This window comes from Peromyscus maniculatus, chromosome 3, assembly GCF_049852395.1.
Source record: "Peromyscus maniculatus bairdii isolate BWxNUB_F1_BW_parent chromosome 3, HU_Pman_BW_mat_3.1, whole genome shotgun sequence".
Lineage (NCBI taxonomy): Eukaryota > Metazoa > Chordata > Mammalia > Rodentia > Cricetidae > Peromyscus > Peromyscus maniculatus.
Window position 1 is genome coordinate 71524154 of NC_134854.1, and position 17122 is coordinate 71541275.

At 39.5% G+C, this 17122-nt stretch overlaps 1 protein-coding gene across 9 annotated transcripts in view; it reads right to left on the reverse strand.

The window, feature by feature from the left end:
- Positions 1-17122, reverse strand: part of Hycc1 (hyccin PI4KA lipid kinase complex subunit 1) — an 88293-nt gene that overhangs the window by 50445 nt on the left and 20726 nt on the right. For 8 of the 9 annotated variants that reach the window (XM_042273306.2, XM_076566741.1, XM_076566739.1 and 5 more), the window contains 4 exons: positions 16913-16991; positions 10157-10258; positions 2028-2207; positions 48-128 (listed from right to left, as the gene is read on the reverse strand). In XM_042273306.2, the coding sequence (XP_042129240.2) occupies positions 48-128; positions 2028-2207; positions 10157-10258; positions 16913-16963 (414 nt within the window). In that variant the 5' untranslated portion in view covers positions 16964-16991. Of the gene's footprint in view, positions 1-47; positions 129-566; positions 652-2027; positions 2208-10156; positions 10259-16912; positions 16992-17122 lie in introns of all 9 variants that reach the window. The other variant, XM_076566743.1, reaches the window with a different exon arrangement.

Consider the following 17122-nt stretch of genomic DNA (forward strand, 5'->3'; position numbering starts at 1 on the left):
TCAGAGCTTAGGACCCAATAAATTTACTTTGATAAAAAGCTACTTACTTCATGATATACAGATGGTTTGGATAAAGATGGAATTGTAAAACTCAATACTTTACTATGTCCCTGTTTGTCAACTATTTCCTACAAAAGTAAAAGAAAATATCTTAAAATAGTCACCTTGAACACATAACATTTTAAAAATAAGTTGTTAGGACAATTCTTCCAGGTTTAATTTTTTGAGATTATAATATTAATTACATTTCTCCCTTTCCTTTTTTCCTCTAAGACAACTTTTAAAAGAGCAGAATAAAAGGAATTTTAAAGTCAGTTAAAAATCTTTAACATTGGTGTTCCACTATTAATTACCCACTAGCACCAGTAGTTATCATGAACACGGCTGCATTTTAAAAACAAAAGCAGAGCAGAGTGCTGTAGTGCAGCACAGAAAAAACCCAATTAACTTAAGTTCCATTGTTTTCAGGATGGCTGAGGCATGGAGAGCATAGTGATTGTTCTTCGCTAACAAGCTCTAGTCTCTAAGTCAATTAAACATGAGGTGTGTCTACAAAAGGACCTCACCTTTCTTTTCCATCTTAAAGAACACAAACTGTAAGTATCCAGAATGTCATCTCATAACTGATGCTCAAGCTGGGAATGACACACACTGTTAAATAGAATGCACATGCTCAGGAGACAGTGGAGACTTACAAAGTATGACTAGTGAGTCTCAGATCTTTCTACTCACTTATTTTGTAAAGGTACAAAACAGACTTATAGATAAACTTAAATGCATAGTAAGTAAAAAAATTAAATAGTAGTAGCTAGGCATGGCAGCACAGGACCTTAATCCCAGCATTTGAAAGTCAGAGACAGGCAGATGTGATGATATAGTATGTACCCTAATAAAACCTGAAGATCAGAGGACAGAACAAGCCATTAGATTAAATATAGAAGCCAGGCAGTGGTGGCACACACCTTTAATCCTAGAACTCAACAGGCAGAGATCTATCTGGATCTCTGTGGGTTCAAAGCCACCCTGTATTACATGAGCTTGATTCAGTCTAGGAGAGAAACAGAACCAGGCAGTGGTGGCACACACCTTTAGTCCCGGCACTTGAGATCTCATGCCTCTGCTACCACTATTTGGGAAGCATACACGCCTTTAATCCCAGTACTAAGAAGGAAGTGATATGACTGGGCAGAGAAAGGTATATAAGGCGTGAGGAGACAGGAACTAGAGCCTTTTCGGTTGAGGAGCCCTTTTTGGCTAGAGGCCCTCTTTGGCTGGACCCCTTCGGCTGAGGACTCAGAGACATTCAGTCAGAGGATTCGTAGAGATGGTGAAGTGAGAAGTAGCCGTGGCTCTTCCCTTTGTCTCTCTGATCTCCCAGCATTTACCCCAATATCTGGCTCCGGGTTGTTTTGTTTGTTTGTTTTATTTTTTTATTAAAAGACCTATTAGATTTTGTACAACATTTGGTACCCAACGTGGGTCATGAACCCGCGATCCTGAGATTAAGAGTCTTGCTCTAAAACTGACTGAGCTTGCTGGGCTAGGGTACAACAAAATACCACCACAGGCAGATCTTTGTGAGTTTGAGGCCAGCCTGTTTTAGGTAGCAAGTTCCAAGCCAGCCAGGGATACATTGTGAGACTCTGCCTCAAAACCAAATGAAATGAAACTCCACTAGTGGTATTGTTGTTGTTATTGCTATCTCTATAAGAGAACTCAAATGCTCTGCGTTTCAGCTTTCATTTAACCCATACAAGTTCATTTAGTTAATTATATGGATGCCCCAATACCATTAGGGTTTTTTTTTGTTTTGTTTTGTTTTGTTTTTTTTGGGCTGTCCTGAAACCTGCTTTGTAGATTAGGCTGACCTCGAACTTAAGTAGATCTGTCTGCCTCTGCCTCCCAAATGCTGGGACTAAAAGCATGCCATCACCATGCTTGGCTATTTTTTCTTTTAATGAATAGTGGTTTTACTAAAATGAGAAGCAGTTTTCCAAAAGCCTTTTGTTAGTTCATCAAATACAAACCAGGTTGTAAACCCCTAGAAGCAGGGCCTCGATGCAGCCACTGCTGTGCACATTTCTGCTGGCTGACACGGCGAGGTAGCACCAGATGAGCTCCGGGAGGAACTGCAGGGTGAACCGCAGCAGCTGCTCCTCCCCGCTGCGGTAGAACTCAAAGAGCTGGTGACACACAGGCTCTAGCAACTGGAAGATGATGGAGAACACAGTAAACATGAACTAGTGAATGACACCGCTATATGACTTATAAAAGGTTTCTCAGAATGGTCAACTCTGAAATAGACAACTACTTTAATTTTCCTGAAGCCAAACTAGTCCCCACCCAGCTATTTCATAAAGCTTTAAATTCGAGTGGCGGACAGTACAACACATCAGCAAGATGCTCTACAGCTCTCATCAAGTACTCTACTCTGGTCCTGTCATTTCACCTCTCAGCTGAGCCATGGGGGTGTCTCTTCCTTAGGCTTTCTTCTCAGTAAATGAGAAGTCAACATATAAGGGACTGTCCACAGGGCAGAAGAAACTAAGACAGGAATCCTGGCCTGCTGCTTGCTCCCACGTGTGCAACAGCTGGTGTGTAGAGCAGTTAGAGCCAGTACACCCAAGTCCCTGTTGAAGCCATGGTTACTGCCCCTGGGCTATATATATAAGTTAGAATCATCTACAGCCTTTTTCTTTCCCACAATACTCCCAATTACATTATGTTAGTAAAGCTAACTACACCTTTATTAAAGACTCTTAAAAATCAGAAAAGCAAGTTAAGAGACTCACATGTCTCTCAAGTGTTACTTTAAGTCACATACTGTGATCAAACACAAAGCATGATCAAATGTATCAGGAGATTCACAGGTACTGTTTTTCAAGGAAATTTGAACAAAATATATATATTTCATTAGCAGACAAATTAAATCAAGCTATCAAGCAGATTTCTATTACTAATAATTACAACAAAGAGAAATCAATGAATAGTATACATTTTGATTTCAAATAGGCTACATAAGTAAACTAAGTATTAAGTCAAACACATCCTTCTGACAGCTACTCTTCCACAAGGGATGTTTTCTCCCCATATCACAATGGTGGTTAGAAAGCAAATGGTAAGACTGTCTTAAACAAAACAAAAACTCTAAGTGACTCTGCACTGTGGCCCAGCACTCATATTTCTAAATCCCCAAGCAAGCTTTAATTGAATCAATTCACGAAGCTTGGTAAAGTTTAACAAGTATTTGCAATTATGAACCTTGCTAGAAAATCATTCAAGACACTCTGTAAGAACACATAATCAATTTTAATCAAAACACACTCAACGTCTTTAAACCAGTTTCAAATCCCAAATTAAAAAGATTTTTGCTTAATGAAAGCAGAATTAAATGAAGACGGATTTAAAGAGAAGAAAAAATCATGCTGCAAAAAGATTAAATAAAATTATGCATTTGAAGCCAATACAGATAAACACCAACATCTGTTCGATGTTCTACAGCTTGCAAAGCACTGTTCATACAGAAATATCAATTCCTATTACACAGTACGTAGAACATGATTAGCCACACTGTTCATATAAGGAAATGGAGGCAGAACGGCTATCTACCATGACAGAGAGAACACACTCACAAGGGCCAGAAAAGAGCCAGATCTTCTGACTCTTACAAATGTCAGAAAATAACAACATATAATGTGAGAAATATAGGCATACCTAACTTGAATATATTTTAGGCATGCAACTGAACATGTTGGGTTGCTAATGGCTCAGTTACATTTTGGAATATATTTCCCCATGGAAACATTGTCACATATGGTCATTAGGTTATTTAAAGAACTGTTAAGATAAGCCTATACTTCAAATACACGTATTAAACTTGTGTGTGTGCCCGTATGTTGCTGGAGGGCTTCTCTCCAGGTTCCACCAAGCTCTGCAGTCCCACAATCCACGTATAAAAAAAAAATCACTCAGACGCTTATATTACTTATAAACTGTATGGCCGTGGCAGGCTTCTTGCTAACTGTTCTTATATCTTAAATTAACCCATTTCTATAAATCTATACCTTGCCACATGGCTGGTGGCTTACCGGCGTCTTTACATGTTGCTTGTCCTGGCAGTGGCTGCAGTGTCTCTCCCCCCTTCTTCCTGTTTCCCAATTCTCCTCTCTCCTTGTCCCGCCTATACTTCCTGTCTGGTCACTGGCCATCAGTGTTTTACTTATATAGAGCGATATCCACAGCACTTCCCCTTTTCTTTTTTTTAAAAAGGAAGGTTTTAACTTTAACATGGTAAAATTACATATAACAAAACAATTATCGAGCAAGAATTACAGTTACAATATTAAAGAAGATGTTCTATCTATCTTATATTTGTGAGTTTAAGGTTTTATATCTAACTTATCTTTTATCATAACTGAGGAAATTACAATTATCCAGTCTTTAACCACATCAAAGACCTGAGAAGGAACATAATGGTACCTGAGAAATGGTAGATGGATGCAAGCAACTTTTGGGAATCTTGCAAGAGTAGGCCAAGACAGCTGGCAGCCTGGACAGTCACCTAATGTTTCTCAGCATTGTTGGTGCATTCAAACTGGCTATAGGCCGAGAGTATATGACAGACCATTTTCATAAGCAGGAATTCTGAAAGACCATCTTACCCTGTCTTGGCAGAGTACAGTGGTCACTTTCCTTGTGTCCCGCTTGTCCAGAAAGGACAGCATTACATTTGTACTGTCAGCCATCAAGGCAAGGGCAGTTCTTTGCCCAGTAGGCCATTTTGTGTCAAGAAGACAAATTTCCAAATGGAAATGTCTTAGAAGCCCAACATTCTCTCAGGATCAAATTGGTGCAGCCAGGAGCAATTGTGTCTCATGTCAACAGAATTCTAAGTTATTTAAATGCCATATTCTCTAGGTCTATGAAGTGTTTGAAGATTACCTATCTATCTGAAATATATCTATGTATACCTAGAAGACTTAACTAACATGGCTACAAATATGATTATCATAGATAACTAATTATTAATCTATTTCTTAATTATCCATTACAATTTTAAATGAGTTACATAAACATAATACCTCAAACAAGAATAGAAATATATATATATATATATATATATATATATACACACAGTATAACAAAATTAACTTCAAGTTTGTATCAATAAACTAAAATTTATACCAATGTAAAACATTTTAAACATAAACTAAAATCTATACCAATGTAAAACATTTTAAACAAGTTGTTCTTTAAAAGTAGGTTCATTAATCTACCCTTTTATCTTATCATCTCTGTATCCTATATATCTATATCATACCCCCTTCTCTTTTTTAGAAAGAGATCGCATTTATAATCAACCTGTTTTAAATAATCTTCAAACCCTTCAGAGATCTACAGAATATAGCATTTAAAATGTTTAATAACTTAGAAAATTTTTCTTTTTTGATACATGTCGGCTCCTGGCAGTACCAATCTACTTCAGAGAAAATATGGGCATTGAAGAAACTACATATGGAATTAACTTTCATTGTGGCAAAAGTTAGCCACTGGACAACAAAGTATCCTCGAATCAACAGGACAAAATGGACAGGCAGAACACGAAACAAAGGACTACTGATTCTTGCCAAAACAAGTGTGGTTATGGCTTTATCAAAAGGCATCTTCTGAGGCCAGGACAATATGGCCCCATCCCTGAAGTGGCCTTTGCAATCCGGAAAAGGTACAGTGCCCTTTTCTTCGAAGGCAGCTGAACAGGCAGTGGGCCGATGCCTTCTGTTGTACAATGGAACAGCAGCTGAAAGCTCACGCCTCTCAATAGTAGACTGGCATTTAATAGAGGGATGTGGAGAAGAAGGGGATGCTGAGATGAAGCCATATATACACAGCGAAGAAGAATGGACAGCTGAATTCAAAAACCATCAACAATTTCCAGAATTTAAAATCCTGAAACATGACATGACACTAGTGGAATTCAGGTGTTTCTGGTACATGGACTGCTCACACCCAATGTGAGGTTGAGCTGTTGACCTTGTGTATATCCTACTTCACAAATGAGTCTGTCAGATACGCTAAGCCTATAGGCTGAAGATGATGCCCCAACACTGCGGAGAAACCTCAGGTGACTGTCAAGGCAGCTGATTGTTTCTGTCAACTCACAAATTTTTTGGAAGTTGCTTGCATGCACTTCCTGTTTTTATTTTTGTTAGCTAATATTATTGCCTTCTTGGATCTCTGAGGGAGTTGAAGATTAATTAGTTATAGCTGAAGATTAGTTAGTTATAGTTGAAGATTAATTAGGATAGAAAGTGAATTAGATACATTTTGGATTTACCAAAATAGGATAGATAATGGAATTATTTTCTCTGATTTGTCAAATACAAATGGACTAGACATTGTTTAGGTATTTATTACTTGTATATATTGTATATAGTTATTGTACTTTTGTATATGGTTTTTCTTATGTTAGTTATAACCTTTTGCTTTTTTTCTTTTTATTAAAATAGAAAAGGGGAAATGTGGTGGTATTCTAATTGTATTGAAATGTGATTTTGATTGTATGTTAATAAATAAAGTTGCCTGGGGGTCAGAGCTATTAGAGCCATAGCAAGAGTGTGGCGGTGGTGCCTCATGCCTTTAATCCCAGCACTTGGTAGGCAGAACTAGGTAAGTCTCTGTGGGATACAGCCAGCATTGGAGACATATGTCTTTAAGACCTGGGGGGCTGTACATACAAGCAGTGATGAGGCAGTCACGTGTTTGGGTTTACAACCAATGAGGAGGCAGAACAAAAAGACTATGAAAAGACATACACACAAGCAAGTAGCTCTCTTTTGGAGAGCTAGGGCCACCGCAGGAGGAAGGGTGAGATTTTAGCTCTGAGCTCTGACCTCTTGGCTTTCTCTTTTACATTGGTTCTGTGTTTCTTATTTAATAAGACGGTTGGTTACATCTACACCCATACATATGGAGGGCAAAGGCCAACCTCAACTCTTGTTCTTTAGGTGGCATCTACCTTTGTTTTTGAGCCGGGGTCTCTTACTAACCTGCAGTTTCCAAATTAGGCTGGGCCGAGTGGCCAAGCTCCAGGGCTCCACCTGTTTCTACCTCCCAAGCACTGGGAGTACAAGCATGCACCGCCATTTCAAGGTTTTTCATAGGTTCTTGGGACCAAGATCAGGTCCTCATGCTTGCATGGGAAGCACTTCACAGACTATCTCCTCAGCCTCCTAAATGACCTTTTTGTGAGTCTAATGAGAACCTAATCATCACATACCCCTATCTGTTTGAAAATACACCCTGAGTTCTGCCTAGGATGGTATATCTTAGTGGTAATGCACTTGCCTAGCATGAACAAGGCCCTGGGTTCAGTCTCCAGCACTGAAGAAAAGAAAAAGAAAGAACCTCAGCTTTTCCAAATATTAAAAGTAGAACTACGATATGAGTCAGTTATATCACTTCTGGGTATATAGCAAAGGAACCCGAGTCAGCTTCTGATAAAGACACCTGCAGACTCATGTCTGCCACCACGGCACCGTTCCCAACTATGGACTCAGTCTAGGTGCTACAGCACCAATAGATAAAAGGCTAAAGAAGTGTGGGACATAGAAAACGCAGCTTTATTCAGCACAAAGAACAAAATTAAGCAGATAAACAGGTACACTATAGATCATTGTCACAGGCAAAGCGAGTGTTCTCATAAAGCCAGGGAGGGGCTTTGGGGAGATAGATGAAGAAAAGAGAGGGGAAGAGAGACTCAGAAAAGTCATAGAGAGGGTAGCTATGATAAGCATACTATATACATATGTGGAAATGTCATCATGAAATTCTTCACTTTGGAAATAATGAAAAAGAATACTGAGTTCTAAAATAACTGAGTTACAATGAGACTTTTATGACATCCATTAATAAAAAATTTGTATGTTAAGAGATATGCCCCCATGACTCTAGTCCTTTATTATGTACCATTTGCAATACACAATAATACAAGAGCCTCGGGTGCCTGAGGTGTATTGTGACCAAAGTCATGGGATGGCTGCAATGCCCCTTGAGTAAAACAATTCTACAGATCACAGAAAACAGTCACTGCTTTCTACAAGGATCCTTCAAGGTCAAAGGACTTCGAGAAAACAGCTGTTCATTCCAATGTCTACCCCAGAAACAGTGACTCTGCTGAATTCCTACAATGTTCCCCCTTTTGTCTAAGCTGTATTAATGATGTTGAAGATTATGCAGCCACACAGTGAAGACAGCCCTTTCTCTTCTGCGCTGTCTCACAGTCATATATCTGTAAGTCAGAATGTATCTGAAAGCCAGGAAAATTATTACAGCAAAAACAAGTATAGCAATCACTAGAATAAGAAACTTATCAAAATGATTCACAGGATTAAATGAAGCTATGGTATCTGCAAGGCTTTCCATAATATCCATTCCTCTAGAGGAACTTCCTGAGTTTTTAAACTTTATGGCTTTTTGACATTATGTATTAGTATTTTCAAAAGCCAAAAACTCAACCAAAACCTTCCTAACATCAGGATCAGTCACTATTCTATGTACTGCTGAAGTTAATATTTGTAGAAAATCAGTGTAAGCTTCTTCCTTAGTAACCATATTATTTGATAAGCTAACAACCTGCTCTGTTTCAGGTGTTACATTTTTATAGAGTTTAAGCAAGCATTTCCAGAAAGCAACTTAAAGAGCAGAGCCAAATTCTCAGTAATGGTAAACAGACAAGAGCATGCCCAATTATAAAGTTAAAATCATGAATTTTGTTTTTAGTTCATTTATTACAAAAATTAGACATTCATTTAAATATTAATTTGACAATTAATGTTTTAGAGAAGAGAACATCCTCCATACAAGGAATGACTAATACCTCTGGAAATTCAAACAGCATTGACTTAGTACTTTATGTCCTAACTGTAATTGTTTTTTACTAGTAGTTGGGCTTGTTTTAATTTTTTCTTTTTCCGTTGAAGGGACCATTGATGAGTTACAAAGAGATTGGTGGTAGGCCAGCAATGCCAATGCTCTGGAGGCAGAAGCAGATGGATCTCCATGAGTTTGAAGCCAGCCTGGTCTACAAAGGGAGTTCTAGGACGGCCAGGACTACAAAGTGAGACCCTACCGTGAGAGAGAAGCAGATGAACAAAGAAGGATGAGAGAGACAGAGACACTAAGATCGACTTTCAACCTATTACATCCCTTCATAAGCTCAAAAACAAAAGGCATCATGCAACTCATCTCCATTCCATTTACCCCAGTGCTCTGACTCTCTAGTCCCACAACAGGGAAGGCACTAGCCAGACCTAACTACCATCCAACAAATGCCTTGCACTTCCCCAGTCTCCCTATACTTTGCTGCTACTAGGAGTGTTTGTTTTATTTGCCACATAGAAAACCTGTATTTGCCCATGGTCTATTTTTTGTCTTGTTTTGTTGCTGTTGTTGCTAAGATACCTGGTAATTTATAAAGAATGTATTCCTTCACAGCTCTGCAGACTGGGCAGTCCAAGACCAAGAGACTTCTTTCCGTATCACTTCACAACAGAAGACAGAAAAGGACAAGAAAGCTAAGGAGGCCCAACTCACCTTTGAGAATAGCACCAATACCAAAATCGTTCCAGTCTTTCCTCCACTTTTTACACCGGGAACTGAACCCAAAACCTAGTGTATGCTAGGCAAGATTTCTATCGTTGAACCATATCCCAGGCTCCTTTTAAAATACTTGTTACAATGTAAGTTTTCAGATGAATTTTAGAGGGAACAAACATATAAACCATAGTACTGAGAGATTCAATTGAGCATGGTTGCTTCGTCTCTTCCACTTTTCTCTCTCAGGATAAAGATCTCCTATCACTGATCTTTGAGTCCCTAATGTTACCACAGTAATGGCTCATGGTAGATACATTAATACTTGCTGAACAGAAAAATTAATGCAGTGACTTAGACTTTTCAAGGCTATGGAGAGCCAGAGACACCAGAGAGAAGTAAGTGCTGAGAAAGATTGGGGATATAGTAAGGATTCTAGTTTTTGCTATTTTATTCTTGTTTAGCAAACATACACATTTTTCTTACTTTATATATGTATGCTATATTTCATAATTAAATAAAACAATAAACTGAATACTATTAATACAAACTGTACAGTACTTACCTCACTTTGTGGCTCCTGGATAACTTTGTAGAGAGATGAAACTAAAGAACTCTTGTCTTTCAAATTTGTGGCATAATTTGGCAAAGATTTTTCTGGGAGTGTCTAAACAAATTTTAAAAAACAGCTTTTATTTTTATGAAATTCTAAAGCAGACAAATTCATTAAAAAAGAAAATATTATCCATTGGTCATTAACACAGACTGGGGAAGGGAGAGGGAGACTGAGAAAGAGTATCTAACATTCGGAGTTTCTGGAATTCCATGCTGGTTTTTGGTGTAACCTTATAAATATATCAAAAGAACAAAAACAAAAATAAATAAAATAAAACCAACCCTGCATTCTCACTTAAGATAGTGAATTTTATATGATGTGAATTATAACTCAACAACAACAACAAAGTCCAAAAAAGTATTTTTTATTCTCTTACTACCAACGTGATGAATCACCATCAGGACTCCACCATTGGGACTAGGGTGAGGCCTCAGTGCATAGAGCACAATGTGAAGACGAGAATTAGGATCCCCAGAACCCACTTAAAAGCCAGGCAAGCATAGTAATCCTAGTACTCTGGAGGCAGAGACAGGACATCACCAGGGAAAGCTGGCTTGGTAGACTAGCCAGCTGGTGGGCTCTGTGTTTAACTGAGAGACCCCGCATCAATAAGTTAAGTGCAGAGTAATCAAGGAGAATACTCAACGTCAACTGTGAGCCTACATATGCACTCAAACATGTGCAAGTGCACCCACACACATGCAAACACCTATAAACACATGCATGCAGCCCATACATTTATAAACATGCAAACAAAAAAACTCCACTTTAATTATAGTTTTAGATTAGAAACAATATTGAAGCACATGCAAAACTAAAGCTCTGTCTTCGAAGCATCAGGAGTAATGGAACTCCTTAGGGCCTACTGATCTTGTTTCTTGTTACAAGAGGATCTGATGTTTCTAACCTGTAAACCACAGGTCACCTGATTCAAATACTCCTGAGTTCCATGCTACTGCCTGTGGTGAGTCTACACTATGGGTTGGGCAGAAGAACTAGACTCCTCAGAACTGGAGAACTCAGAGAACTGTATTACCATAAATTAATTTTCTTAATGCAATTTAAATATAATCAATCACAACCTGCTAGCACCACCTCTTCAGACATGGAGCCTACAGACCAGACAGAGGACTGGAAAGAGAGACATTCTCAGCAGTAACTCAAATAATCATGGATGAACAATAGCAAATAAAACTGAAAAAAAAATCTATTGTAACAATAAAAACTTATCTTTTAGAGCATCTCATTAGTAGTATTTGTCTCCCAATCACTGCTCCCACCCAAATTCTTTCCTTCCTTCACTCACTCACTCACTCACTTACTCACTCACTCACTCACTCAACCAGTTAGTGCTAATCCCACAGCAGACATAACATCTCAAGATATTTCTAACAGTCATCTAAGACATGCACTATTTCTCACACATTCCATAACCAAGTATTTCATGTGATAATGCAGGCTGTGGCTAGAATACATAGCTTTATTGTGCAAAAATACGCACAGAAAATTAAGCTGCACCATTCTACAGCAGGGTTATTTGATTCATTCCTACTTTCCTGGGGTCCCTTGAGGGAAAGAGCTGTCCTGTTTTCTCCACCCCCACCACTCAGCACAAAGCCTCACACTCAGACCTCTGCTGAGAGAACACAGGAACAGAATAAGAAATGAAACTATCATTGTCTGCATTTGACAGATTCTTTAAAACAGGTCATATTCGGCCTGAAGGCATATGAGTGAATAGGCATTTCTAATTTAATAAGAGTTTTGTTTACCAGCACGGCACGTAAGTATGCACCAATTGGGCACTTCCCACCGTTCTCCAGAACAATAGCAGCCACCACCACCACAAACACAGTGTCACTGCACTGCTTACATAAGGCAGGCAGAGATTAGGGCATTCTTCAATATTTCAAAAGCAAGCAACAAAAGGCCTCTAGGCAACATTCCAGTCCCATCATTTAATCAACAGTAACTCAGTACTGGAGAAATTTATATAAAAGGGAGTGATAAATAAGCATCAGATTTCTAATCTCCTAAATAAAAGAAGCCTGCAGGTATGAGTAAAGCACACTACATAGTCTATGTGAACACATATTTTCTGCGCAACAGCCAGAGGTTTTCGTGTTACTTTTCCTTCCCCACACTGCCCTCCCATCCTCCAACCCCATTTAATCCTAACACTAGAGACTTTTGAAATGTCTTATGGAGACCTACTACCACAGAAGCTTCCTAAAGTGTGTGTGTGTGTGTGTGTGTGTGTGTGTGTACACATACCTATATAAAATGATCTACCTTATAATGGAGGGCAATGACACCCCTAGAGACCATAGCTATCAAATAAAAAGCCCAATACAGGGTATGGGCTACCTCTTTTTGAGTTGTTATTGTGCAAGATTCCCCCCTCCAAATAACATGGTTTTGGTTTTTGGGTTTTGTTGTTGTTGTTTGTTTGTTTGTTTTGCCATTGCTCTTAGTTACTGTGGTGACTTGAATAAAAATGGCCCCCACAGGCTCATAGGGAGTAGCACTATTAGTAGGTTAGGCCTTATCAGAGGAAGTATACCACCGTGGGGGTGGGCTTTGAGGTCTTAGAAGCTCAAGCTAGGCCTAGTGTGGCATTCACTTTGGATCGAGATGTAGAACTCTGAGCTCCTTCTCTAGCACCATGTCTGCCTGCATGTCACCATGCTTCCTGCCATAATGATAATGGGATACACCTCTGAAACTGGAAGCCAGTCCCAATTAAATGTTTCCTTTGTAAGAGTTGCCGTGGTCATGGTGTCTCTTCACAGCAATAGGAACCCTAACGAGGGCAGTTACCCTCCAGAACTTGGGGTAAAACCCACCTGCTAAACATACCACACATCTGGATAACAGGACATGAGAAACCAAGCTGTCCCACCCTGGAAGCGTCTTCTTTACGTCCTAACTTTCATGGTGCTGCAATGCTCTGTGCATCCTACCGGGGAAAGTCATCAATAGTCTCACTTGTGAACACTGCAAGCCAGAGGGAGTAGACGTCTGCAGTGAAACTGTGTCAGACATGACAGCTCAGTTGCACACATCAACTCAGAGCAGCTAGGACTACAGAAGGTTTGCCCAAGATCAAGCAGCCTGAGTCTCAGCAGAGGTGGGGCGGAGCTCACGAAGTCCCACCCCTACCTGAGAGCTGTTAGCAATTGATGGCTGCTAGGATATGGGAGAGTCAGTTTTCTTCAGGAACACAGCCCCTACTCATGCTTCAGTGGATGGTCCCACACTCAGACACATACCGGCAGTACCAAATGGACCCAGTGGGAATTAAAAATTTTTTTAAAAAGCATATAAAATTATAACAGAGGAGTGAGGGGAGGATAGGGAAGGAATGGAGGGAAGAGAAAGGAGGAGGATTTGATCAAAACACATATACATATGGATATTAAATAAAATATTTTTAAAAGAGAAAAAGAAATAGCCAGAGACAAAAGAACATTTCTTTTCTGAAAAGTCAAACTCTATAAAGTACCGTGTCCTGGGCTGCTGCTGATAATGAGAAAAGAAACTAAAGTTAGTGAGGTAGCTATCACACTCGGCTCACAACTCCATCCCTATGTCATAGTGTGGATGTGAGGAAGGTCACCTCTCTATGGAAGGAAGGGTCTAAGTACTGTGCTCATCATGTTCTGAGTGGGGGACCCGAGAGGTGGCTCAGCATTAGGAGCGCTGGCTGGTCTTCCAGAGAACCTGGGATGAGCCACCTACATAGTGGCTCACAGTTGTCTGTAACTCCAGTTCCAGGGGATCCCACTTCTTTTGGTCTCTGCGGGCTCCAGACATACACATGGTACACACACATGCTTGCAGACAAGATGACCATATGCATAAAATAAACATAAAACTTCAAACAAAACAAATGGTGCTTGGAAAAGTGATTCTTAAAGGACCAGATGACCTTAAGAATTTCTCTATTACCAGCTAAGGTTTCTCACGTTACAGAAAGCAGAAATGGAGATGAAAACAAAAAATTATGTTGAAATTATTCTTGGCATTTTTTTTTTTAAGAAAACAGATGCTTCATACTAAAGTACTGTTTGGCAGATGGCTTTAAAATGTAAGGAAGTGATATGGATTTAATGAAGATGGGCAGATGGGTAAAGAATCAATAAACAGAACAATCCTGCTCAACGTCACACATGAAAATGGACTAAGCCACATACTGAGATTCAATGACTTTCAGAAAACTGAAGAAAATTAGGCATCTACATAATATACACACAGCATTAAAAAAAACACAAAGTAATCTGAAATGTCTTTTTACAAATAAGTCATTATTTGTAATTTAAAATATTTGTAATTAAAATATTAAATATTTATAAAATCCTATTGTAATTACTTTGTTAGTCTATCAAGAAAACACAAAGAGATTAGCTAGTGCAAACATTTAACAATTTTCTACAAGCAAAAGATTGTTTTAATTTTTAAAACTTTTACATTTACTTATTTTTATTTATTTAGTGTGTGTGTATTGGTAGGTCAGAGGACAATTTGTGGAAGCTGGTCCTCTCTGTGGGTTCCAATAACGCAGGTCATCAGACTCAGCGGCCAATTCCTTTACTCCCCGCCCTCACTCTCCCCTGAACTCTCTCTCCAGCCCACTAGAAGACTTTTTACACGTGTTTATTTTGTGTGTAGATTTTTAGATAAAGCTTTACGGGGGCAAACTGTCTCTGTGGGTTTCAGAGGCTGCTGAGTCAGACTGTGGAAGTAGGAGTTCAAACTGTGAGAGCACATGATCGCACCCAAGTCACCTCTACAGACCACCTACTGCAGCTGTTCCGATGCTACTGACTGAGCTGTAAGGACTGACTCAAGAAAACCGCCTACTAGAACTGGGATCCAATCAACAAGGTGCTGACTCTCAGCCCACTCAGTCAATTACAATAATGTTGCCATACTTGTGCTACTCAAAAATAAGGATTTTCTTTAAAATTAACAAACAAACAAAAAAACAAAAACAGGGGGCTGGAGAGATAGCTCAGCTGTTAGGAGCACTTACTAGTTAGTCTTTCAGAGGACTCGAGTTCGATTCCCAGAACCCACTTTGGGTGGCTCACAACCATTTCCAAAGTATCAGATGCCTTTTACAAGCGTATATGCCTTCCATTCTGATCTAACTCTGCTCCTTGATTTCCTATCAACAAACCCCGTTCCAGGTTTGCAATGCCTTTCTCAGACAGAGCAAAATCCAATTCCCATATTCTTAATATATGTGCTTAATGACTCAATGGCACTAATCTACCAATGCAGCCTCTCCAGCTGCTCCTGTATAAGAAACATTTGCAACCCTTCTTCCTAATAGGATAAGTATTCTGTTCCTCAGACACCGGGACACATGCCTTTATGTGTATGCCTCTAATCCCAGCACTCAGGAGGCAAAAACAGGCAGAACTCTGAGTTCAAGGTCAGCATGGTCTATAGAGCAAGTTCCAAGACAGCCAAAGCTACACAGAGAAACCCTGGGGTTGGGGGACCTAAGAAAGTAACAGACTATCCAGCATTCAGGAAGACTAGAAAACAAGCAGATAGAGCCAGCATACGGTTAACAGGTCACTTAGCAACTGGAGTGTAGTAACACCTCCTTTTTGAGTAACTAAATGCATTCTTGCTCACTGAAAGGCCCTGTCTAAAATCACAGATCTTCCAAACTTTGTCATTTGAACATGTATCAGTAAGAATGACCCATGCACCTCTTGCCTGGAGATTCTAACTCACTGACACCAAGGAGCAGCCCTGGTTTTCATCAAGATAAAGACCTTCAGACCAAGAAGTTTGAACACGTTACAAATCTATGCTAACATAGTTTTCAAGGAGTCAGGATCCTGAGTCCACTTTCAAGTCCAGACTAGATGTTAACCCCATCACACACAGCCCTACATTGTTCGGAGCCTATCCAAACATGGCTTCATCTCGATTTCACCTAGAATACCTTTCCTCCTAATGCTCCTCTGTGTGCTGAAGTCACTGTTGAACCTACTGTGCAGTCTCTGTCCCTGCAGCAAGCCAAGAAGCCTGGCCCCATTACATTGTAAATCCGTCCCCAATCAGCCCAGACAAAGTCAAAATGACATTTGCTGCCCAGTCTCTTCATGTCTGTGGTTTAGGATCACAAAGTGTCCCACAAGGACAGGAGAAAGGAACTAGCTGGTTTAAGGAACACAGTGTTAGCCACCATAAAGAAGAGCTCAGGAGACAACAAAGCCTAGGCTTTATTTTCTTCCTCAGGGAGTCAAGGATTACACTTTCCTAACACAGCTCCTAGGTCTCCATCTGGAGACATTCCTTGGTGTAGATGAAGTAATATCTTGCTGCCCTCTGCTTTCTGTCAATCATGCCCAGTTCCACTATTTCCCACCCCATTTCTGACAATGGGTCACTGATGATCACTGGGGGGTGACATCAACATTCATGACCATGGTAATGTCACATGGAAGGAAGAGAATACACAGATAATAAGCTCTTTGAGCCACTTGGGGGGAAGGAATTAATTTCCCACAAAAGATCACTGTGCATAAATAGCTCCCTACTATGATATAGTACAACATTCTTTTTCTACAAATGCTATAGCATGTTAGTCACATAAAATATAAAAAAAAAAAAACACTAGAATTTAAACCTAGACAAACTTTGTTTAGGATAAAATTACAGTATTAGAAGAGTTGCTGTTACCTTAAATTCTGACAGCCATTCTTCCACAACCCCTATCTCCGAGGTGAACATCTTTCCACATTTGTTCTGAACCCTCAACCTGAAAATGAACATAGGAAAGTGTGAAAGATTTGAATTAATTTTATTTCATTCTTAATACAGTGAATTCAAAGCAAGCCTGAGCTACACAGCAAGTCCTTTTCTCAAAAGTAAGAAAAACCAAAAACAAGA